The 22,186-nt window shown below is 39.9% G+C and overlaps 1 protein-coding gene across 4 annotated transcripts in view; it reads right to left on the reverse strand.

The window, feature by feature from the left end:
* Positions 1-22,186, reverse strand: part of enah (ENAH actin regulator) — a 179,781-nt gene that overhangs the window by 106,501 nt on the left and 51,094 nt on the right. For all 4 annotated transcript variants that reach the window (XM_061812328.1, XM_061812327.1, XM_061812330.1 and 1 more), the window contains one exon: positions 1,981-2,146. In XM_061812328.1, the coding sequence (XP_061668312.1) occupies positions 1,981-2,146 (166 nt within the window). The remainder of the gene's footprint in view (positions 1-1,980; positions 2,147-22,186) is intronic.

Genomic DNA, 22,186 nt, shown 5'->3' on the forward strand with positions numbered 1-22,186 from the left:
TAAGTGTTCACCACTGCCAATTCCATCCTTTTTGTGAAGTCCACCACCATCTGACCCTCCAAGTTCCTTTGCTGAATGCCATACTTACCCATTACTTCTTCATGGCCCCTGTTTCTTTCACCAGCATTTCCATTAAAATCTACACCAATCACAACTCTCTCTCTGTCTGGGATGATCAGAACTACTTCCGTCTAGTTCCTTCCAGAATTTATCTTTCAACTTGAGGTCACATCCTACCTAGCATAGCCGCTAATCACATTATACATAATACCCTCAATTTCAAATTTCAGCCTCATAACTCGATCTGATACTCTTTTCACCTCCAAGACATTATTAGCCAGCTGTTCCTTTAAAATAACCCCTCCTCCAATTCTCTTCCCATCTACTCCATGGTAAAATAATTTAAACCCTGCTCCTAAACTTCTAGCCTTACTAAATTTCCACTTGCTCTCTTGGATACACAATATATCAACCTTTCTCCTAATCATCAAGTCAAGTCACTCCTGAGCTTTTCCTGTCATAGTCCCAACATTCCAAGTCCCTCCACACAGTTGTAAGGTCTATGCATGCCTCTTCTTCTTCTGCCGACTAAGCCGCTTTCCTCCTCTTTTTTGTCTTCGACACACATGATCTGAATTTCTACCTATGCTTTGCAGATTAGCAGTGCCGGGGGGTGGGCATAGTTAGCCCGGGCCACGACCTATCCAGTATGGAATTCATTTGATGAACGCTCATATATGCTTGGCATAGTTCCTGACGCAACCCTCTGCATTTATCCGGGCTTGGGAACGGGCTACAGGTTGCACAGGTTTGTGCACCCCATCGGGCTACGTATAGTCACATAAAAGCAAACAATTAAAGTCAGCACACCAGGTTCACAATTCACATACTACCTAGGCTATGTTAAAGTTGAAAATAAAAGGGTATGTGAGTAAGTAAGGTTCGAGTATGAAAATATAAAAGATAGAGATATAAAGGATATGGCGATGAAAGAGATTCAAACCACAATGGCTCCCAGTCTAGTAGTTGAAGGTTGAGTCCTCAGCAAACTTTTGATTACAGACCAGTCTTGTTCTTAGCGAGCTAGGCTAGGCTAAGCCAGGCCGAGCATCTTAAAGTCATCTGGCTACAATTCTGTCTAAAATTGAACTGGCTACAATTTGCTGTCTAAAATTCACCGTCTGTGCCACCAGGCAGAACACCCAGCCAATCGCAGTTACGCTTTCTTTGTCACGTGTCGTCACATTCTAAGAAAGCGTAACTGGATTGGCTGGGTGTTCGGTTCTGACCTGAAGTGGTGGCACAGACGGTGAATTTTAGACAGCGAATTGTAGCCGGTTGAATTGTTAACATTGAAAAGTTACACTGAAATACAACTATTGAAAATGTGATCACTTTACTTTTCAAATTCAAATCCTGTATTCTGTGGCATTTCAAATTAAAATCTTATTTCACTTTATATTTCAAATTCAAATCCTGGTGGCACTAATCTTCTTCCATAAGTTTGCATGTTCTCCCCGTGCCAGCGTGGGGTTTCTCCAGGCACTGCGGTTTCCTCCCACATCCCAAAAACATGCATTAATTGGAGACTCTAAATTGCCCCAGGGTGATGTTGTGAATGAGACTGTTGTCTGTCTCCATGTGCCCTGCGTTTGGCTGACAACCAGTTCAGGATGTACTCTGCCTCCTGCCCGATGACAGCTGGGATGAGCTCCAGCACTCCCGCGACCCTCGTGAGGACAAGCGCCTCAGAAATTGGATGGATGTTTCACAATGACCCTCAAACATGATGCAAATGTATTTTTCTTTGAATAGAATTTCTTTGACAACAATATATTGTTTTTGACACCTCACAAAAACAGTCCTGCTCACACTGTGAACTGCCTGGACAATATTTCGCTTGCAAGTTGATAACAGCATACATTCTGAAACTGAATAGCTTGGTAAGACAAATCGAATTGACAGATCTCTTGCATTGACCTGATGATCTTGGATCTTACGCCCCACTACACGGAAGGCGTTGTTTCCTGTGTGGTGGTAGATGTGGACTCTGCTGAAGCCAGTCGAGCCGCCCGCCGGCACCCACTTCTTATTGGCATCGTCGTACACCATCACAGCAGCTCGTGCCTGGCAAATACTCTGTTCACTTGTGGGAGACAAGACACAAAAATAGAAAAGGTCATTTTAAGAATTTATTTTTTACCGAACTGATAAGGCAATAATTGTACAACAGCATGGTCGTACAGAGTCACAACATCTTCAATATGTTTTTTACGCCAAAGAACTATCTGGGATTTAACATTTGTTAAATACACACATTTTACCGGAAACACAGCATTAAAAAAGGGTGAAATTTGAGTCCACAATTACCAGGAAAACATCCAACTCGTCTACCTTATGTTTTATGTGTTAATAAATCAACATTTTGGCTACTTCCAAAATACAGTCCCAGTGATCCAAAGTGGGTACTGACTATGGCAAATTATTGGGGGTGAGGGGTGGAAAGCAGCTCATCTTTTTTTATTGTATTTTCAGATTAATGCCAAAGTGAAACCTAAAGGCAAGATAGTGTACTGTTTCTGTTTGAATTTCACAAACAATTGTATGGATGTCAGGTGTGACAAACATACAGTATTACCACACACCTGCAATGACACAATTTGCAATAAATATTTTAAATCATTAAGGAAAGAACATTGGGAGAACCTTTGAGTGGGGATAAACTATTTTCTTTAAAATTTCATTTTTATCAAACTAAGCAATCTGGTCTCCTCAATGAAAACATTCAAAAGAATCTCGACCAAACAATGACAGTATTTTACAAAGATGATTTATGTCCCATCAAGAGATGGTACAAGTGGTGACTTTGGAATCTGCTTACTTCACGTAATTTTGTATTTTCTTAAGTCTTTGTTGGTAAATTTGTTGGTTATTTGGAATAAATGCAAAACGACATACTAGTAACACATGCAAAGTTAATCTGTTGATCCTAAGCTCATGAAGAAAACGGAATACTATTTCGACATCATGCATGTGTGCGATGTGTACATGAGTTTGAAAGGCATATTTTTCCCCAATTGTGGTTGAAATAGTCATTGCACAACCTCATGGACATTCTACAGGGGTTCAATTCCACTGTAATTGACAGAATTGAGAAGCATTCAAACTTTGATGTCATCAATGCAATAATTACAGTAAATACAACATATACATGTACAATTGCTCAGAGTTTATACAGTTCCAGTAGATTGTATACCCACAAAATCAGCCAGTAGATGAGACAGTAGCCTCCCTCCACCTTTGGGTGGGGGGTACGGGTCCTAACTGTTGTTTGTTTCTATGCACCAAAAAACAGTTCAGAGTACCCACCCTTTTTGGGGTCCTTAGAGGAGGTTCTGCAAAGCAATCCCCCTGCGGACTCCATCGTTCTGCGGGGACTTCCATTCTCACGTGGGCAATGATCGAGAGACCTGGAAGGGGGTGATTGCGAAGAACAGCCCCCTCAATCAGAACCCGAGCTGCGTTCTGTTACTGGACATTTGTGCTCGTCACGGGTTGTCCGTAATGAACACCATGTTCAAACATAAAGTTGTCCACATGCACTTGGACATGCAGAGGACGCCGGTTAATTGGTTAACCGGTTAATCGGTTAATCCATGGAGAAAGACTTACAGACGGCTTTGAGGAAATTCTGGTCCACCATCCAGCATCTCAGGAGGGATAAGCAGTGCACTATCAACACTGTGTATAGTGGGGATGGAGAGCTGCTGAGCTTGGTAGGAGACGTTATGAGTTGGTGGGGAGAACACTTCCTCAATTTCACCGACATGCCTTCCCATGAGGAAGCAGAATCTGGGTTCTATGAGGCGGGTCTCCTTTCTCTGGAGTTGAAGTCACCAGTTTAAAATGCGCCTCAGTCGCAAGGTGGATTAGATTTTCCCGAAATTCCTCTAGGCTCTGGATGTTGTGGGGCTGTCCTGGTTGACACACATTTGCAACATTGCATTGATATTGGGTACAGTTCCTCTGGATTGGCAGACTGTGGTAGTGATCCCGCTTTTAAAAAAGGGGTTCCGGTGGGTGTGTTCCTACTACAGGGGGGGAATCACACTCCTCAGCCTCTCTGGTAAGATCTATTCAGGGGTGCTGGAGAGAAGGATCCGTCAGGAAGTCGAATCTCAGATTCAGGAAGAGCAATGTGGATTTCGTCCTGGCCGTGGACCAGGTCTACACCCTCGGCTGGTCATTGAGGGTGCATGGGAGTTTGCCCAACCAGTCTATATGTGTTTTGCGGACTTGGAGAAGCCGTTCGACAGTCTTCCTTGGGAAGTACAGTGGAGGTTCGGCTTCGGGATTACGGGGTACCAAACCCCTTGATACTAGGTCTCTGAATGGCCAGTGTCCCTGAAACCCTTGATACTAGCTCCCTGTATGAACGGTGTCAGAGTTTGGTCTGCATTTCCAGTCGGACTAGTTTCCGTGCAACTCCAGCAAGGATGCCCTCAGTCACCGATTCTATTTATAACTTTTATGGACAAAATCTCTAGGTGCAGCCCAAGCATAGAGGGGGTCCTGTTTGGTGGCCTCAGTATAGCAGCTCTGCTTTTTTTTTATGATGTGGTTCTGTTGACTTCATCAAGGCGCGATCTCCAACTCTCACTGCAGCGGTTCTTAGCTAAGTGTAAAATAGATGTGATGAGAATCAGCACCTCCAAATCTTGAAACCATGGTCCTAAATTGGAAAACGGTGGTGGCTCCCCCGCACGTAGAGGGGCCAGATGAAGTGGCTGGGTTATCTGATTCGGATGCCCCTCAGGTGCCTCCGTGTTCGTGAGGTGCACGTCCCACCAGGAGGAGACCCCGGGGATGACTAAGGATATGCTGGAGAGACTATGTCTCTCGGATAGCTTGGGAGCGCCTAGAGATTACCCTGGAAGAGCTGGATGAAGTAGCTGGGTAAAGGGAAGTCTGCGCATCTCTGCTAAAACTATTGTCCCCGTGACCTGACCCGGAAAAGCGGTAGAAAATGGATGGATGTTTTTCTTACTAAACAAAACCGTAAAGTAATTATGGTTGTTGTTCAGTCATCAGTCATATTTTACAAGTTTTGCCATGGTGTAAAAACTTAACCCCAACTGTACAGATATCCAGTCATACATACGCCTATCATATTAAAATGAAAGTATAGATTAAACCTCTATGTGGCGATGGCATATTGGAATGAATGCGTACAACTTTTTTATAAACTCATGGTGGTAGCCAACATTTATAAAATGTGAAAGTTTTTTTTTTTTTTTAATTTTTCCCCCCTACACCTACAGTCTGTATTATGCACACTATTGACGACTATTTTCCTGGAGAAGAAATTGTGAATTATGCTTGAGAAATTACATTATTAATAGATATTTTTTCTCCCCAAGAATTTCCTCTTAAATGTGAACAGCATGCAATGAACTACTTTGCACAGTGGCATAAGAGCATGTCACAGGGATTTGACACCTCTCTCCAAATGGAACAGTTCTTTTTTGTTCCATTTTTAATTTGGATTATCTTAACTTTATGGACCATAAATATGTTCAAAAATATTAGACTTATATATATATATGAATTTTCTAATGCTTGAACAAAGGTTACTATTGGAGGAAGTGATTCCAATTTCGCTTTTATTAGTATAGCCATACTTAGACCAGGCATGTGGACCATTGTCATCTCTTTTAGGTCATCATGTCAGAGGCAGGTTATGGTTTTTACTTTTGTTAAATATGTGTTAAACTTGACTGGTGAGATCAATCCCGATGACCCTCACCATCTCCTTAATAGTTTTACTCACATCGTCATTACTACTAATTGTATTGCCTTTCAGCTGTTTCAGGCCTACTATCAGTAAATTAGTATGAAATACCAAAACCTACACACGACTGTGCAGCCAGCGCTTTTAAATTCTAATGAATCAACTTCCGCTAATTTCCAATAAATTAATAGAATTTTCATTTGTTGACAGCATTACACATGATTGTAAAATTGCATGTGTGGTGCGACAACAACTGAGGGTATCAACATTGTTTATGTAAAACTTTCTAAAATAAATTTTTTTATTGTATCAAGATAAATTGGGTGCCATTATTCGTCTCTCATAAGGTCAATGATGGAACAGGGGAACACACTATGTATAAATCAGACCAGAATAGTAAAGTCAAATGGTAATGGGAGATGAAAATACAGTTAAGTTCATCTTCATTCATTTTAATGAGGGTCTGAGAATGGTTTCCGAGTTCACAGAGAAAGAGTTACTCCAGGAATGTCGATGCCATGATGTCATATGCCAAGATGAGTCAGCGCGGAATCTGAGCAGGTTAGCGTTGCATTCAAAATAGCAACAGATTTATGCAACATGAAGGGAAAAATAGGAAAGAAGGGGTAAATTTAAATAACGACAAATACAAGAATGTTTTGGTAAAAAGCCACACATTAAAAAAAAAAAAGAAATCAAGAATAGACTGTTGAAATATTTATTCATTGTGTTGCCTCATCCATTCTACTGATGGAAGTTATGACTAATATCTCTATTGATAGATTAAGGTTACATAATTAATCAAGTGGCCTTTTTGAAAAGCAGGCACAGATTTTGCTCACATCTTTATGACATTTAGTCAAATGTGAAGAGGAAAAAAACGGATGAAGATGTTAATGTATTCTTTCCCCATCACAAGCAGGAGTTTTGGTACTATTTAACCTTATTCTCCATTCTTTTTTTCAAATAAAAGATTCACTTTAAATGCATTAAGAGTTCATTAGCGTGTCATCTTTTTCCATCTAAGCCTATCTCGTACATCTTCCTCTCTAACACCCAGTCCTCTTGTCCTGCCTCACAATATCTATCAACTTTTTCCTTGGTCTTCCTCTCACTCTTTTGCCCGGCAGCTCCATCCTCAGCACCCTCTACCAATATACTTACTCTCTCGCCTCTGGACATGCCCAAACCAAAGTCTGCTCTCTTGAACCTGGTCTCCAAAACATCCAACTTTGTCTTGATTATTGTCTGCGGTTCCCGAACTGGTGGCAGCTAAATGCGGAGGCTCAGGTCCGGCCGATCGTACTTCAATAAATCCTGTTGGATTTGGACCGAATGTTGTGAATCCTTGATGTGGGACACCCCTGGTAACGACTTCAGTGGACTAAAATCATCATCTGTGTAATCTTGGTACCCAGATTGGAGCCGTATCATTGAAGCTGCTCGGCCTAGCTTAGCCTCGCTCACTAACAACAAGACGCATCTGTAATCAAATCTTTGCTGAGGAGCTGCCATTTCCATTTTTTTGCGAACTCTACCACAATCTGTCCCTCAAAGTTCAGTCACACACATTTAACGAGCACGACCGCGCTTGCACGCCTTCGCGCTCGCAAATCTGAACAGTCGAGCACAAAAAAAAAAAAAAAATCAAGCACATAAAATTTGTTAAGAGTAGAAAAAATAGATATTGAAAGACGTCGCTTATTTTGTGTAGTCTTGACATTAATTTGTGTGTTTATTTCATAAACGTTAACTAAACACCCCGGTCCTAAACAATCAGTATTCACCCGGAAACAGGAAATGTAAGTTAACCGTACTGAGCATGTCCCAAAGTGATGCCAAACGCACATGTTCAGACTTTCTTCACTTCCTATGAGTGCATTTACGTCGAAAGCCATTAACATAATGCGCCATATCAAAGGAAATTAAGGGGTACTCAATGTGTCGATCGCGAGGCAGTTTTGGTTGATCAAATGACGACGTGCCAAAAAAAAAAAAAAAAGACAGACTGTCATCCACCTCGTCATTTGATTCAGGTGTGGCTAATACGTTGAGCGCACGCACATAAAGGTACGTTCTAGCAAGCCAGCCTCCTATTTATGGCCGTCGTGGCGATGCGCGTGTGCATCCCCCACATCCTCCCTGCCCCCCTAACTATAATAAGAATGAGATTGTGATTTACTTTGGCTTCATCTAAGTTCTAACGGTCATTTTCCCGTGGTACGCATTATCTTGAAGTTGAGAACTTTTCCCCTCTACATGCTTTAGGAAGATATATATCATCTACTGCTAGCTTTTATCAATGGATTGACAATAGATACCGCCATAAATTACGCTAGATTATATCAATACATCACGATTGCCGACAGGAATGTTTGTTACAATGTATCGCCAGTTTGTTGCCACTAACACCGATTATGTTGAACGAAACTTTCACCATTTTTAAAACATTGCGGGTATAGACCGTTCGTGTTTATTCGTTGACAGGCCAGTGCATTCAATTTTTTTTCAGACAAACTTGGTCAGATCAAGAATTTTTATTGATGAAAAATTTAAAATACCATTTTATATAAGGTTCTACTAATATCAGTTGAAATTGGAAATTATTTCTGAGTTTGAATTTTTTTTCTATTTCAGCTACATATTTATTTTATTTTTAATTTACAGTTATGTTTTATTAATGCAGTAAATTATTTTAAGGTCTTGAGATTCCATCCCTAATCTTTGTCTGCGACCATGACTGACCACACCGGTACATTTTTCAAACGTGAGTGACTGAAGTTCCTTTGCTGGATGCTGTACTTACCCATCACTTCTTCATCGCCCCCGTTTCGTTCGCCAACATGGCCACTGAAATCTCCACCAATCACAACTTTCTCTCTGTCTGGGATGCTCAGAACTACTTCATCTAGTTCCTTACAGAATTTCTCTTTCAACTCGAGGTCACATCCTACTTGTGGGGCATAGCCGCTAATAAACTACTATCAAAAGAGCTTGGCCGCAAAAAGAATTTTTTAAAAATGGGTTACTCTACAGCATAAGCTACCAAAAAGACTTTCAGAGTCTGTCTGACGTAGAGGAAGCAACATATGTTATCTACTCTCTCTCTCGCTTCTCTGTGCAGAAAGTTTTTTCTTTGCTCTTGCTCTGCTTGCTTTGCCTCTGCTGACACTTTTTTTTTTCTTGCTGATAAGCTTGTTTTTCTTCTAAACTATTTTTCTTTTTTTAGAAGCAGCGACTCCTGGATACTTTTAAATCTGTGGGACTGTATTTTTCTTTTTTTTGTGGATAATCAGTTGTTTCATCATTACGTGAGCGTGGCCTGCTAATTAGCACAAGCCTGGTGTTAGCAACAAGACCAGCCGTTAAGATGCCCCACTTCTCTACTGAGGACACTCATGTACTATTGCAGAGGGTGTCAATTCAGGAATCGAAAATCTGCTGTCTTGAAGTCTAGGTGGATGTCAACAACGAGGACTCAAGTGAACTGTGGAAAGGATAACGGACACCCCAGCAGTTCTCCCTGGAATTTACTGGGCGCAAAGCCCAAACATATGGGACATTTAAAAGAGAAGACACAACAGCACCAGGAAATTTCCAAAGAATCTGGCTGGCCTGCATTGCGGGCCGCCTCAACACCAAGTGAGCGGTCATGGATGGTTGTTACAGCGAAGAGCAAGAAAAAAAACAATGTGAGTTAGTGCAAAATATTGATGTCAAACTTACAAATAGATTTGAGGAACTCTTACAAGACACAGGTCAAGAATCCTCATCCTCCACCACCACTGAAAGGTATGAAATGAAATCATCCAAGAAAAAATTGGGACCCCAAACATTAATAGTTGGTGATGGAGCCATCAAGGATGTGAAACACTTTTGCAGTGAGAAGAACATCAAAGTACCGTGTTTTACAAACGACACGGTGTCTGATATCTCTCAAAGTATCCTGGAGAGCACTGATCAGCACCCAACTTTGAAATCTGTAATTTTTCACACAGGGGCCCTAGATGTTCTTAAGCAGCAATCAGAGGTACTGAAGCGGGATTTCATTGATTTCCTAACAAAAGTTCAAGGGATGGATGCTGTGTTTTTTATAAGCGGACCTCTCCCACTTGTACGATCTGGAGATGAACGTTTCTCAAGGCTCCGTCAATTGAATAGGTGGCTAGGCAAGGTGTGCACTGTACTATCTGAGTTTCATTGACAATTTCTGCCTTTTTTGGGAGCGTAAAAATCTTTACAAAGCAGACGGTTTCTGTCTAAATATACAAGGGGCTAAGTTATTAGCTGCCAAAATTTTCTATTGTGTGCGTCATTCACCGTCATTCACCAAAGAAAATGTTTACAAAAACCAAAGACAAAAGGATCCAGTTGTTCCCAAACAATCGGAGGAACAAGAGATTAGGTGAGACAAGGTGCACATACATTTATTTGCGTCATCCAAACAATTATGATGAGCAAATGACAAATGGAATGCACCAGCACTTTAAATCTCCCACACCTCTTCCTGCCCCATTGGAGCTATCCAATACCTCTCTCCTGAAATGAATCTCCCCTCTATGACTACAACAACGATATAATCCGCAGTAGATATTGGCTCCCCCTCTCCCAGCCTGAATGCAATGTTGGGTCTGATGGATTGGATGAGGACTATTGTCAATTATGGACTCCAGCCCATACCACGCCAAGATCTTCCTCCAATTCCCCCTCGCCTGAAACCACCATCCACTAAGAAGCGAAAGGCCCCTCCCCACCCATGAAGACTATCTGTAAATCTACTTATTTACCAGAATAACTCAGAGCCCTATGGAGATCAGGCATTTTTATCCCTGTAATTACATGGGACAGAAAGTTGGTCAAAAGGATATAGCACCAAAAGAAGTAGAACTTCCAACTTAGTGAGGATAAAATGTGAGTCTATCAAACCATTCCCTCCAGCCATCTCTACGAGACTAGCTCTTTTTAATATCAGATCACTGGGTAACAAATCAATTTTGATTAAAGACATTATTACAACCTATGGTCTGGACTTTTTGTTACTAAATGAAACGTGGTTAACAGAAAGTAGCTGTAATATCATTTTAAATGAGGCAACACCAGCAGATTTTAATTTTATGAACAAGTGTCCAACAGGGAAAAAAGGTGGTGGTATTGCTGTTATTTTTAAATCATTATTTCAATGTAAAGACATTATACTGGGTGCTTTTAGCCCTTTTGAAGATCTGTGTTTTTTAGTAAAGGCTGACCCAAAGGTTAGATATCATTTTAATAATTTATAGACCTCCAAGATACAATTGAAAATTTAAGGAGGATTTTTCAGAACTGCTGTCAGTTATTTGTACTGAGTACAACTATTTTGTCATAACAGGGGACTTTAACATTCATGTTGACAATAACATGGAAAAGACATCCAAAGAACTTTCTGCAATACTAGACACATTTGACCTCTCAACATATTAAGAGTCCAACTCACTCTCAAGGTCACATCTTGGAACTGGTCATCTCTAAGGATGTTGAAATTCCTTCGATTGACATTAATGATATGGCCATTTCTGACCATTTTTGTGTATTTTTTGAATTACAGATTCTTCCAAAAGTTCAGGCAACCTCTATCCTCTCTAACTCTAATAGAATATCTCTATTAGGAAAAGGTACATAAATGAGAGTACTTCTACTAAGTTTATGGAGACTGTTGCTGTGCCACAGACTGTGAATGCTGAGACAGTTGATTAACTTTTGGACAATTTCCCCTCGAAAATCACAAACGCCATGAATGCCATCGCTCCTGTTAAAACTAAGACCATCTTGAGGCGACCTAGAACACCGTGGAGGAGCACAATGATGGTCAAGAGATCTAAATCGAAGTGTAGGAAAGCGGAGCGCAAGTGGAGAAAAAGAAAACTCCAAATTGAGTAAGACCTCTACAGATAGTGTCTTTGTAATTTTAACCAAGAGTTAGAGCTCGACAGCAACACTTTTCTGAAATCATCAGTAAGAACCTCAACAATACTGGTGCTCTATTTGCTGTCGTTTACAAGCTTACCACCCGCCGAATCAGACAGATCCAGAACTCGCAACAGCTGACAAATGCAATGAGTTTTCCTGTTATTATCCATCAGGTTTAATGTAAGCACATATCCGCAAAAAGAATGACCTCACACATGAAGCCACCAAGCGAAAACTCTATTAACTTGTCAGAATTTGAGTTGAACAAAAAACTGTAGAGAAAATTGTTCAGCAGTTGAAGCCATCAACGAGCTGTCTCAACTCAATACCATCTGACTTTTTCAAAACTATTGTGAAGTCAGTGCTACCTGATTTTCAATTGCTCACTTCAATCTGGCGAGTTTCCCAAAGCTCTTAAAGTAGCTGCTGTTAGGCCTCTTTTAAAACACAGAGCACTCGACGATTCCCATCCCAAATCTCCCGTTCATAGCCAAGATTCTTGAAAAAGTTATTTTTAATCAACTCAGCAATTTCTTGAATTTAACCATTTATGGGCAGCGTCCCATTTTTGGGACACCATGATTTTCACGGTTTATATCCTTCAGTATAAAAAAATGTTTAAGTGTGTTAATCTGAAGCCATAATTTGCTATCAGGTGATGATAACTCATCGGTCAAAGTTAGCACGGAGTTATTTCCATTTCCTTCCTGACCCAACATGGCTGCCTCAAGTACACATGGAGCGTTTTCCAAGAGAAGAAAGGGAGAAAGATCTGTATGCAACCAAGTTTTTCTTCAAAATGCTAATCCATCAATATTATTAATGCGTAAGTGTCGTTCTAGAATAAGAATTAATTAATAAACATATCTCTAGTATGTACCACTTCACAGAACTGATAACATACCCGTCCTAGTTTTGGGACGCTGCCCGTGAGTGGGCACATCTTTTTTTGCTCTTTGTTTTATGCGTTAAACGAAAAAGAAGTGTTATTTGGTGGCCTGTTAGAAGACTTTTATCTCAATAAGGCAAAAAATTGCCACCCTGCCCATGAATGGGTTATTAAATGGACTTTTTGACATATTTCAATCAGGTTTCCGAACTCATCACAGTACAGAATCTGCTCCTATCAAAGTGCTCAATGATACAAGGTTGAATACTGACTCAGGAAAGGTGTCAATTTTGGTCTTGTTGGATCTCAGCGCATGTTTTGATACGGTAGATCACAATGTACTGCTAAACAGGTTGGAAACGTGGGTAGGAATAAATGGAACGGTCCTTAAATGGTTTAGGTCCTATCTGGGAAAAAGGAGCTACTTTGTGACGACTGGAGGTGCTCGGTCCCAGCAAATGGCAATGACCTATGGGGTCCCTCAAGGGTCAGTTCTTGGACTTCTCTTGTTCAGCTTGTATATGCTACCCTTGGGTGAAATTCTTCAAAACTTTAATTTTGACTACCATAGCTATGCAGATGACACACAGTTATATTTAGCAGTGTCTCCAGATGACTACAGTTCAATGGAGGTATTGTGCCACTGTCTAAATCAGATAAATAACTGGATTAGCCAAAACCTTCTTCAACTAAATTACGACAAAAATGAAACAATTGTTTTTGGGAATAAAGAAAAGAGAATAGCTGTTAGTAAACACCTGGACTCTCTATCTTTAAAAACGAAAGACCAAGTCTGAAACCTTGGTGTTCTGATTGAATCTGACCTGACTTTCAACAATCGTATCATATCAATCACAAAAACTGCCCTCTACCATCTGAAGAACATATCTAGAGTGAAGTCTTGTATGTGTCAAGCAGACCAGGAAAAGCTCATCCGTGCTTTTATCTCAAGTAGACTTGACTACTGTAATGGTCTTCTGACTGGACTCCCAAAAAAGATTATTAAACAGCTGCAGCTCATTCAGAATGCTGCAGCTTGCATTCTGACCAAAAGAAAGCGGTCAGCGCATATGAATCCAATCCTAAAGTCTTTGCACTGGCTTCCAGTCAGCTTTTGAATAGATTTTAAAGTTCTGCTACAGGTCTATAAATCACTAAATGAGTTAGGTCCTAAATACATGAAAGAAATGCTTACGGAATACAAACCCAGTAGAGCTGTGAGATCGACCGACTCAAGTCAAATAGTGGAGCACAGAGTCCAAAGCAAACACGGTGAAGCAGCATTTAGCTGTTATGCTGCACACAAATGGAATAAGTTACCAACAGAGGTGAGGTCAGCCCCAAGTGTGAATGTTTTTAAATCCAGGTTAAAAACCTTTCGTTTTTCTCATGTTTTTTAGAACAAATACACTTTTTGATCATATTACTTGCACTTTATGCAGTTTTAACTGTCTTTTTTTTCAATATTTTGTCACTTTTGTTGTTTTTATCCCATTTTAAATATTTTATCTCTTTGTTTTCAAATGCCTTTATTCATTTAAAGGATATTGAGTTACCTCGTGTATGAAGTGAGCGACACAAATAAATTTGCTTTGCTTTAGGTTAGAACAGTAGTCATTTGTGCCTAGATGTTAATTTGCCTTAAGTGTTTGTGTTCTGTGGGGAGTTAGGATGGAATGAACATTTTGAAACGGGTGTGGTGGTGTTACTGAGTGCTGTCAAACTACTCGATATTGGTGAAGTATCAACCTTTGGTTCCACCTTTTCGGAGCTCGGGCTGTAAAATTTGTGGGGTTTCTGCTGTGGGAGTTGATGATCTCAGAAAATGGAAATTGAAAGAAGTAAATTAAGGGTGACAATAGCGCTAAAGGGTTATTAAAGCATCAGTGGAGTTGAGTTTGATCAAGGGAAAGGATTATATGAGCAAACAGAGGAGCTCTAGGGAGAGTCCTGTATACATCTGCATCCTTCCTCTTTTGTGAGTAAACCATTTCCCGTTACCTCCCCAGGGCTCTTTGCATTATGACACTCATTGGCCATATCCAAATGCATCTGCAATCTCCAATGAGCCTTGAGCTCTTTTGTCCTCAGTACACATTACTTCTCACTGTTTTAGTGTCACACAACAAAACATAACTTAAACACAATTTTTTTTATAACACTTAAATGATAAAATCTGCAAAAGAAATAGTTATGGCTGAATTAGGCTTTCCACCAATAGTTATTTCAATTTTTATGAGTGGCAAATATGGCTGTTATACAAACATAGTTCTTGTAACTCATTTCTTATAACTAATCTCGCCAATCACATTCAAACACAGGTTAAATGGGAGTCGACACATACCTGCCACCATTTAAAAACCTAATTCAGCCTAAAATTATTTCAGATGTTCGAGTATGCTTTTTCTGACATTTATAAAGCGGCATCTTGTTAGTATGAGAATAGAATAGAATAGAATAGAATAGAATAGAATAGAATAGAATAGAACGTAGAGCATTGAATGATCCGCAGAGAACCTCCACAGCATCAGAGAAATCTCGTTTAAATGTACTGGTCAGGAGAAGTTTTACAAAATAATTTAAGCCAATAAACGTGCCATGGAACGAAGTGACGACAGTCAATAAGTGGCGAAAATATGGGACAACTGACATTAAATGACAAAAGAGGGCTTATCATTCTTACAGTTGGCAATAATATCCCATAATCTAAAACAATCAGGCAAGGAAAAAAAATCTAAACCCCACAGAGGGGGAAAAAAAACGAAACCTTGAGAAGGGACGGACAGAGAAGGGCTGTTGAGTGGGCAAAGTTTATATGACAGTATGGTGTTGTCCAATGTTAAGCCATTTAACGGAAAGAGGCAGTGCAGGTTATAGTGGGGGTTAGTCAGAGGCACTTTAAATGATGATGTATTTTTTTTTCCATTGAGTTATACAGGTTGTATGTCACAATGGCGAAAAAAGTTTAAATGACTTATCTTGGCCAATTTTCACATCACAAAACCGTGGCATTTGAACAGGGCTATTTAGGCTTAACATCCACTGTTCTCACAAAGGATACCAAGGTTACTACTTTTTTTAAGACAGTGAAACATTTACAAATGGAGCCATGAGAAAATACCCTACAAGTTTGAGTGATCTCAACCAGATGGAAGGATACAAAAAAAGGAGCAGGAAAGAAACAACACGGAGCGTGATACTCGGAAAAACACCGCAGGTGTGACAAATCATCACAAGAGACTAAATATAATGACTAAGAATATCTGTGCAAAAATGCACACCGATGGTGTGGGAATAAGTAAGTGTGGCTGGACAATGTGCAGGCCTTCCAGGTATTATTATGAGCGAAAGTTTCTCAATGCCAGTAAAAACAAATTTTCATTTGTAACTGAAAATATTTCTGGCAGCACAGTGGGTCAGCTGGAAAGCGTTGGCCTCATAGCTCTCAGGACCTGGGTTCGATCCCGGCCCCATCTGTGTGGAGTTTGCATGTTCTGCGAGTGCCTGCGTGGGTTTTCTCCGGGCACTCCGGTTTCCTCCGACATCCCAAAAACATGCAACATTAATTGGACACTCTAAATTGCCCATAGGTGTGATTGTGAGTGCAGCTGTTTGTCTCTATGTGCACTGCGATTGGCTGGCAACCAGTTCAGGGTGTACCCCTCCTCCTGCCGTTGACAGCTGGGATAGGCTCCAGCACTCCCTGGGTCTCTTGTGAGAATAACCGGCTAAGAAGATGGATGGATGAAAATATATCAGTCATTCCCAAGCATTGATGTGGTAAAATAAAAATTGATAACAATGAATAAAATCTAGGTTTCTCAAACTCGGCAGTGATATGGATGCGTTACAGTTAAACTTTGAAATGCAACAACATTCATTTCCCACCCCCCCATATATAGGTTCCACTGAATGACAATGGCAGTATCTGGATTATTTTTGGTCAACTGTCTCCTCCATTGCACTTCTACAAAACCACAAATTGGAAATCGGAAATCTTTAACATTCATGTCCTCTGATCTTTAGTGTGCTTCCGAAATCTGGCATCGTTTGGCCTTCACAAGTGCATTACTGGCATTTAGGTTTTGTAAGTGCACCCTGCAGTTGACAAAAGCAGCAACAAAAGTCACTTTTATTGAAAAATAGTCGTGAATCTGTTCTCCATCCCCATGAGCCGGATTGGAACCTGACGGGCTAGTTGAGGCCCACAGGCCATATGTTTTACTTTCTGTATTGTTGACATCCCTGAGTTAGACAATGTATTCTTAGTCATCTAATTTAAGGTATTACCAAGAAAGCATCATAATCTGGTAATTACCTGGACCATCAATTGATCTAGTTGCGCACCACTTACACTTACAGAAACTATTAGCTCAATAAAGGGATAGTTCCCTAGAAGAAGAATTCACCTGGTTTGCCAAAGATTTAGTGCACTGAAATGACTGCTCTTTTTGACAAAAACAAACACTGATGTAATCGCTTCCTGTTAATGGAATGGACATAGGGCTGTCTATCAAGTAAGCCTGTTCAATTTGAAATTCAAAAACTAAACTGTCAAATAGTTTCATTTTATATTACTGTTTTGTGACATATGCAGTACAAAATATGGTCATGATAATTGATATGACTTTAATTTAATTTTCGTATATTTTTATCGTTTTGTCACCCGAGACAACATTTTTAGCAAAATATCCAAATAACAAAATAGCACTGTAAAAGATGTTTTCCGCTTGCTTTGTGGAAAAAGAGAGGCCACCAACATACAGTTCTTTTGTATGTTCCTTCTTTTAAATATTTTAAAAAGGAAACAACAAAGAACGGGATCAAACATTCACCTGTAAACAGTTTACAGAAATTGCTTGTTTTCATCCACATATTATGTAGGTCCACTGCACCCCGAATAAAGTTGTGTGCGCACACACACACACACACACACACACACACACACACACACACGTGTAAGGTCACCAGTAATGATGGAATGGCACCATGGACAGTCTTCGGTCTTTTCATGGTGTTTCTATGGTTCAGAGTGCATGCTATGTGTTAAGTGCGAGACTGGCACATAAACCAACACCTCTGAAAAGCTTACAAAAAGGGTTTTGTCCTATACCCCCAGAAGAAAGTCATTTGTGTGCACACAAATGTGTAAGATCACAGCCAGGGAGCACATTGAAAAGAGTGGAGGTTGAGATTGCTTTATAGTGCACACCTCATGTATAACCTATGGGAACCCAACAATTAGTGCCTTCAAATGAACTACTGCATGGACTTATTGAATTGGTTGTGATAACAGTGAAATGATGTCAACGTCCCTTTGAGGATCATAAAAAATAACTCAAGGATTTGGAAAATTGAGCTCCCTAATAGTTGTATTCTAACCAGAAGGTGTCATTTTTTTTCGTACTTTATTTTTAATGAGAATATGACTATCATCAACAATTATCGAATACTGCACACTAAAACAACCAGTGTATTTTTCATTAACTATTATTTTTTTTCCAATTGATTAGTGAATTCACAGTGAAAACACTCCCATCATTTTTGCACATCTGTTGTATAATGAAAGGATTTACGGATTAATAAAATTGCAACAAAATATGTATTAACTACAGTGTAATGCTATTGGACAAACGGACCGTCGGGAATGAACGATGGACTCAAAAAGGTTTTATTTTCCAGTCTTTAGAGTCTAGAATGTTATTTTTGGTACAGTAACTTTTTTTTTTTTTAAAAAACGCGTTCACCATTGCCAATGGATTTGGAACTAGGTAGCACACAAATTACCGGCCATTCATGAAATCCATGGCCCTATGATGAGTCCTGTATCTCAACGATAACTTTGTACTGTAGGGTTTTTTAGGCCATGAAAAAAAATATCCACAAAATTTATTACCGTCCAGTAAGTAATATGGGTGCATATGGCCTTTAAAAAATGTCCCACCTCTTCCATTCCTCCACTACTTTCCAGAACCTAGATATCATACTACAGCACAGTAATACCATTTCAAATCATTCATCTAACAATCTATCCTTTAATTTTCTCGGAAAATAAAAAAAACACCCATCCACAGGTTGGGGTCACGGGTGACTTGAAGCCTATATTAACTCTGGGCAAGAGTCAGAGTACTTATAACCAATTGCAGATTGCATATACAGTAAATTAACAACCATTCCAATCAATTGACAATTTAGAGTCTTCACTGAGCATAACATGCATATTTTGGGAAGGTTTGGGGGGTGTCAAGAGAACCTGAGGAAAACCGTGGAACACGAAAACTTAAAACAGGAAGGCCGGATCTAAGATACAAACCCAGAACCTGGAAAAAAGATCAATCTATGCTACTTTTTAATCATTTAAACTATAGTGGTATACTGGCATTGCTTCAAAGTGTGTATAAATAAAAGGGGTTTATAATAATAATTATTATTATTTTGTTTAGAACAATGGTTCTAACTAATGTGGAGAAAGTAAGTGACCTAGTGTTTACTGTATAGATGAAGGGTGCTCAATGCGTCAAGGCAGTCTTGGTCAATCGCGACAGTGTGCCGACAGACAAAAAAAAAAAGAAAAAAAAAAAGACGTCAGCCGTATTTTTCTGACCTTTAGCTCATTACGCATGTGCAAACGACGCTGAGTAAAACACACTAGTCAGTAAGTTCCCCAACTATTTTCTATTTTAAGCCCTCACTTTTTTTGTTAAAGTAATGAAATCTTATCAAATATGAGTATGGATGCTTGAGCAAAGAAGAAGACAAACGTATCATTATCATACGGAATCGGAGACGGACTATTTTTTAACTATGTCATCTTCCAAGTGTGTTTGCCTCATCTGCCAGTGTAGTGAAATCTGCAGCGCCATTTTAAAACGGTTCCTGGCAAATACGACACCGACATTCCACCAAAAAGCGAGCTGAGAATGAGAAAAGTGAACGAACTAAAATCCCAATTGTCTGCACACCAGTCACTTTTCACACATCAGAATTCAACAGTGAAAGCCGCCACCGAAGCATCGTTCCAGGTTCTTCACATTAATAATAACAACAAGAAGTCCTTCCAAGACAGAGAGATGGTAAAAGAGGCATAGCTGACTCATTGTTCTGATCTTTTAAAAATAAGGCGGAAATATTATCTTCTGCCGTCAAGGAGTACAGTTACACGGTGCTGTGAAGCCACGGATGGTGTGGGGAAGGACATCAGAGCTTGTTTCTCACTGCAGTTGGACGAATCTATTGACGTGAGTGACACAGCCCAAATGTGCATTTTCATTCGTGTGTTTTGTGATCATCAATGTGAACTCAGTTACAAAAAATGTTCATAGCCATGTTGTGCAAACGTGCTGAAATTTCAAACATTTAAATGTGTGCAACATACAGTGATAGCTATGAAAAAAGATTGTCATTTTTGCCATGTTTTAAAAAAATAGATTGCTAGAAATTTTTAATTGCTCCTGAAAAAAAAAAAAAACATAATCGACTGTGATGATAACTGTCTTGGTAGATCACGGACATTCTATAAATATCACAAATTTACATGACGAGTTTGATGTATGAGTGTCAGAGGTGTATTCAACAAGATACAGCCACCTTTCATTTATGCTCTGTAACCCAAAAAAAGCAGGACAATCAACCTGAACAATTCCAAAGAGAACAAACACTACAGTAGGTAAAAGAGTGAATGGCGAAATATTTCAAAGCGTGATCTTTAAGAAAGTCTTTCCCTGTAAGTACATTGAGTAATAGAACCGCACCATGAATGGATAAGTAAACAAAATAACGAGTCATCTGAAAACCACCAGCCAATATATTTCCATTTTGAATGCCACCACACATCTTTCATTGAGGAGGAAAAGGGAAGATTTGCAATCTGGACTAGAAGACTGCACCTGCATGAGTCCACACACAGGTTTGCTGATTGCTACCTTCCAGTTCTTGGTTTTTTAAACCCCCACTACTGCCAGTTTTCACTAGTCCTTACCAGCTTCTGTTTCTAATACATTGCAATCCTTTCTCTGGCCCTAAGTAGCCTCTCTGTCTCAGATAGACCTCGTATATTTGCGGTTAGTTTTTCGTGCCTTTTTTCTACTAAACTGTTGTCTTCTTCCCCATGGCAGGGTTCCAGTCACCCACTACCACAGAGTCTAAGAAAATCCACTGTATCAGCGGGGTTCCTTACTTATTCATACGTGCCATCTCAGCAAGTCAGTCAGTATGTGACAAGCGAGCCAGCCGTCGAAAGAGTCAGCGGTGCACTTCCCATGGCAGCAACAACCGCCAACAAACATACAGAGTGTTCATTCAGTCCTGGCTTTCTCGCTCCAGCCGCAACACCAGTCGGGTATCCAGGCAACAGGCTCCTGCACTCTCTGGGCTCCGTGACAGAGGCTATGGGAAAGCTGCTTTTGTTGAGGAAACACCCCAAAGTGGAAGAAAATAGCCCAGCTCAGCTCAGCTCGGGAGATTCCACAGTGGTGGGGAGTGACTCCTGCCTCTGCTAATGCTAACTCAAATTGCTTGCATCCGACTTCATCTCGCAGTCTCTCATCTTTTCATGGCTCCCTCCTTTCCCTATCTTTGCTGGCAGCCCATCTGCATTGCTCTTTGTGTGTGCTTTTTGCAACCCGCCAGACACCCAGAGCTAACTTGTCCTCCTATCTCTCACTCACAGGAGATAACTATGTTAAGCGAGTTAGGAAGACTGAGCCAGTCATAATTAATAATGTTTGGTGGCACTGGAACAAAGGTCACTCAAACATGATGCTTAACATGCTCTAGTAAGACAAAGGATTCACAAGACTTCCAGTTCTATAATACAGAATTTAAGCTTATTGTAAATATTTTTGGTTGCTATTAACTTATTTCCATTTGGTTTACAACTGAATGTGACCCACTTAAAATCATGTCAGATTATGATCAGTGTTATTGTGAAATTCCACAAGTAAAAATTATGCAATAGTCCAAATTTAATAATTTGGGAGTTAATAGTCTAGGTTTAACAGAGTTTCAGCTGAATATTTGTTGAATCTGCTGGAAATCTTACTGGCCTTTACTGGTTGCTATGCCAACACTTGGGCTTGCTTGGGAGTTTATTAACCTCTTTGGAACAAATAAGAAACAATACAAATATATTGCAAGCTCACTTCCTTAAATTATCATTTTAATTCACGAACAATGTCTCGGATAGTTACAATTATCACCTTAGCTAATATCAGGATACATTTTTTTAAAAACATTTTGACACATAAAATTGACACTGCGATTGGCTGGCAACCAGTTCAGGGTGTACGCCACATCTTGCCCGAAGATAGCTTGGATAGAGTCCAGCACTCCTGTGACCCTCGTGAGGACAAGCAGCTCATATAATGGATCAATTGACATAAAATTTAAGTCAAATTCAGTTATAACCAATCGTCTACCTTTCTTTTTAAACTCGCAAAACAAACCAATAGGCTTACCAGGCAGAGACGATCAATTAAATATTTAGGTTTAAAGTTTGATTATATTGAACTTTGACAGGCGGCACGGTGGCGCAGCTGCGGAGCGTTAACCTCCCAGGTCTA

Source organism: Syngnathoides biaculeatus, chromosome 23 (genome assembly GCF_019802595.1).
Source record: "Syngnathoides biaculeatus isolate LvHL_M chromosome 23, ASM1980259v1, whole genome shotgun sequence".
Lineage (NCBI taxonomy): Eukaryota > Metazoa > Chordata > Actinopteri > Syngnathiformes > Syngnathidae > Syngnathoides > Syngnathoides biaculeatus.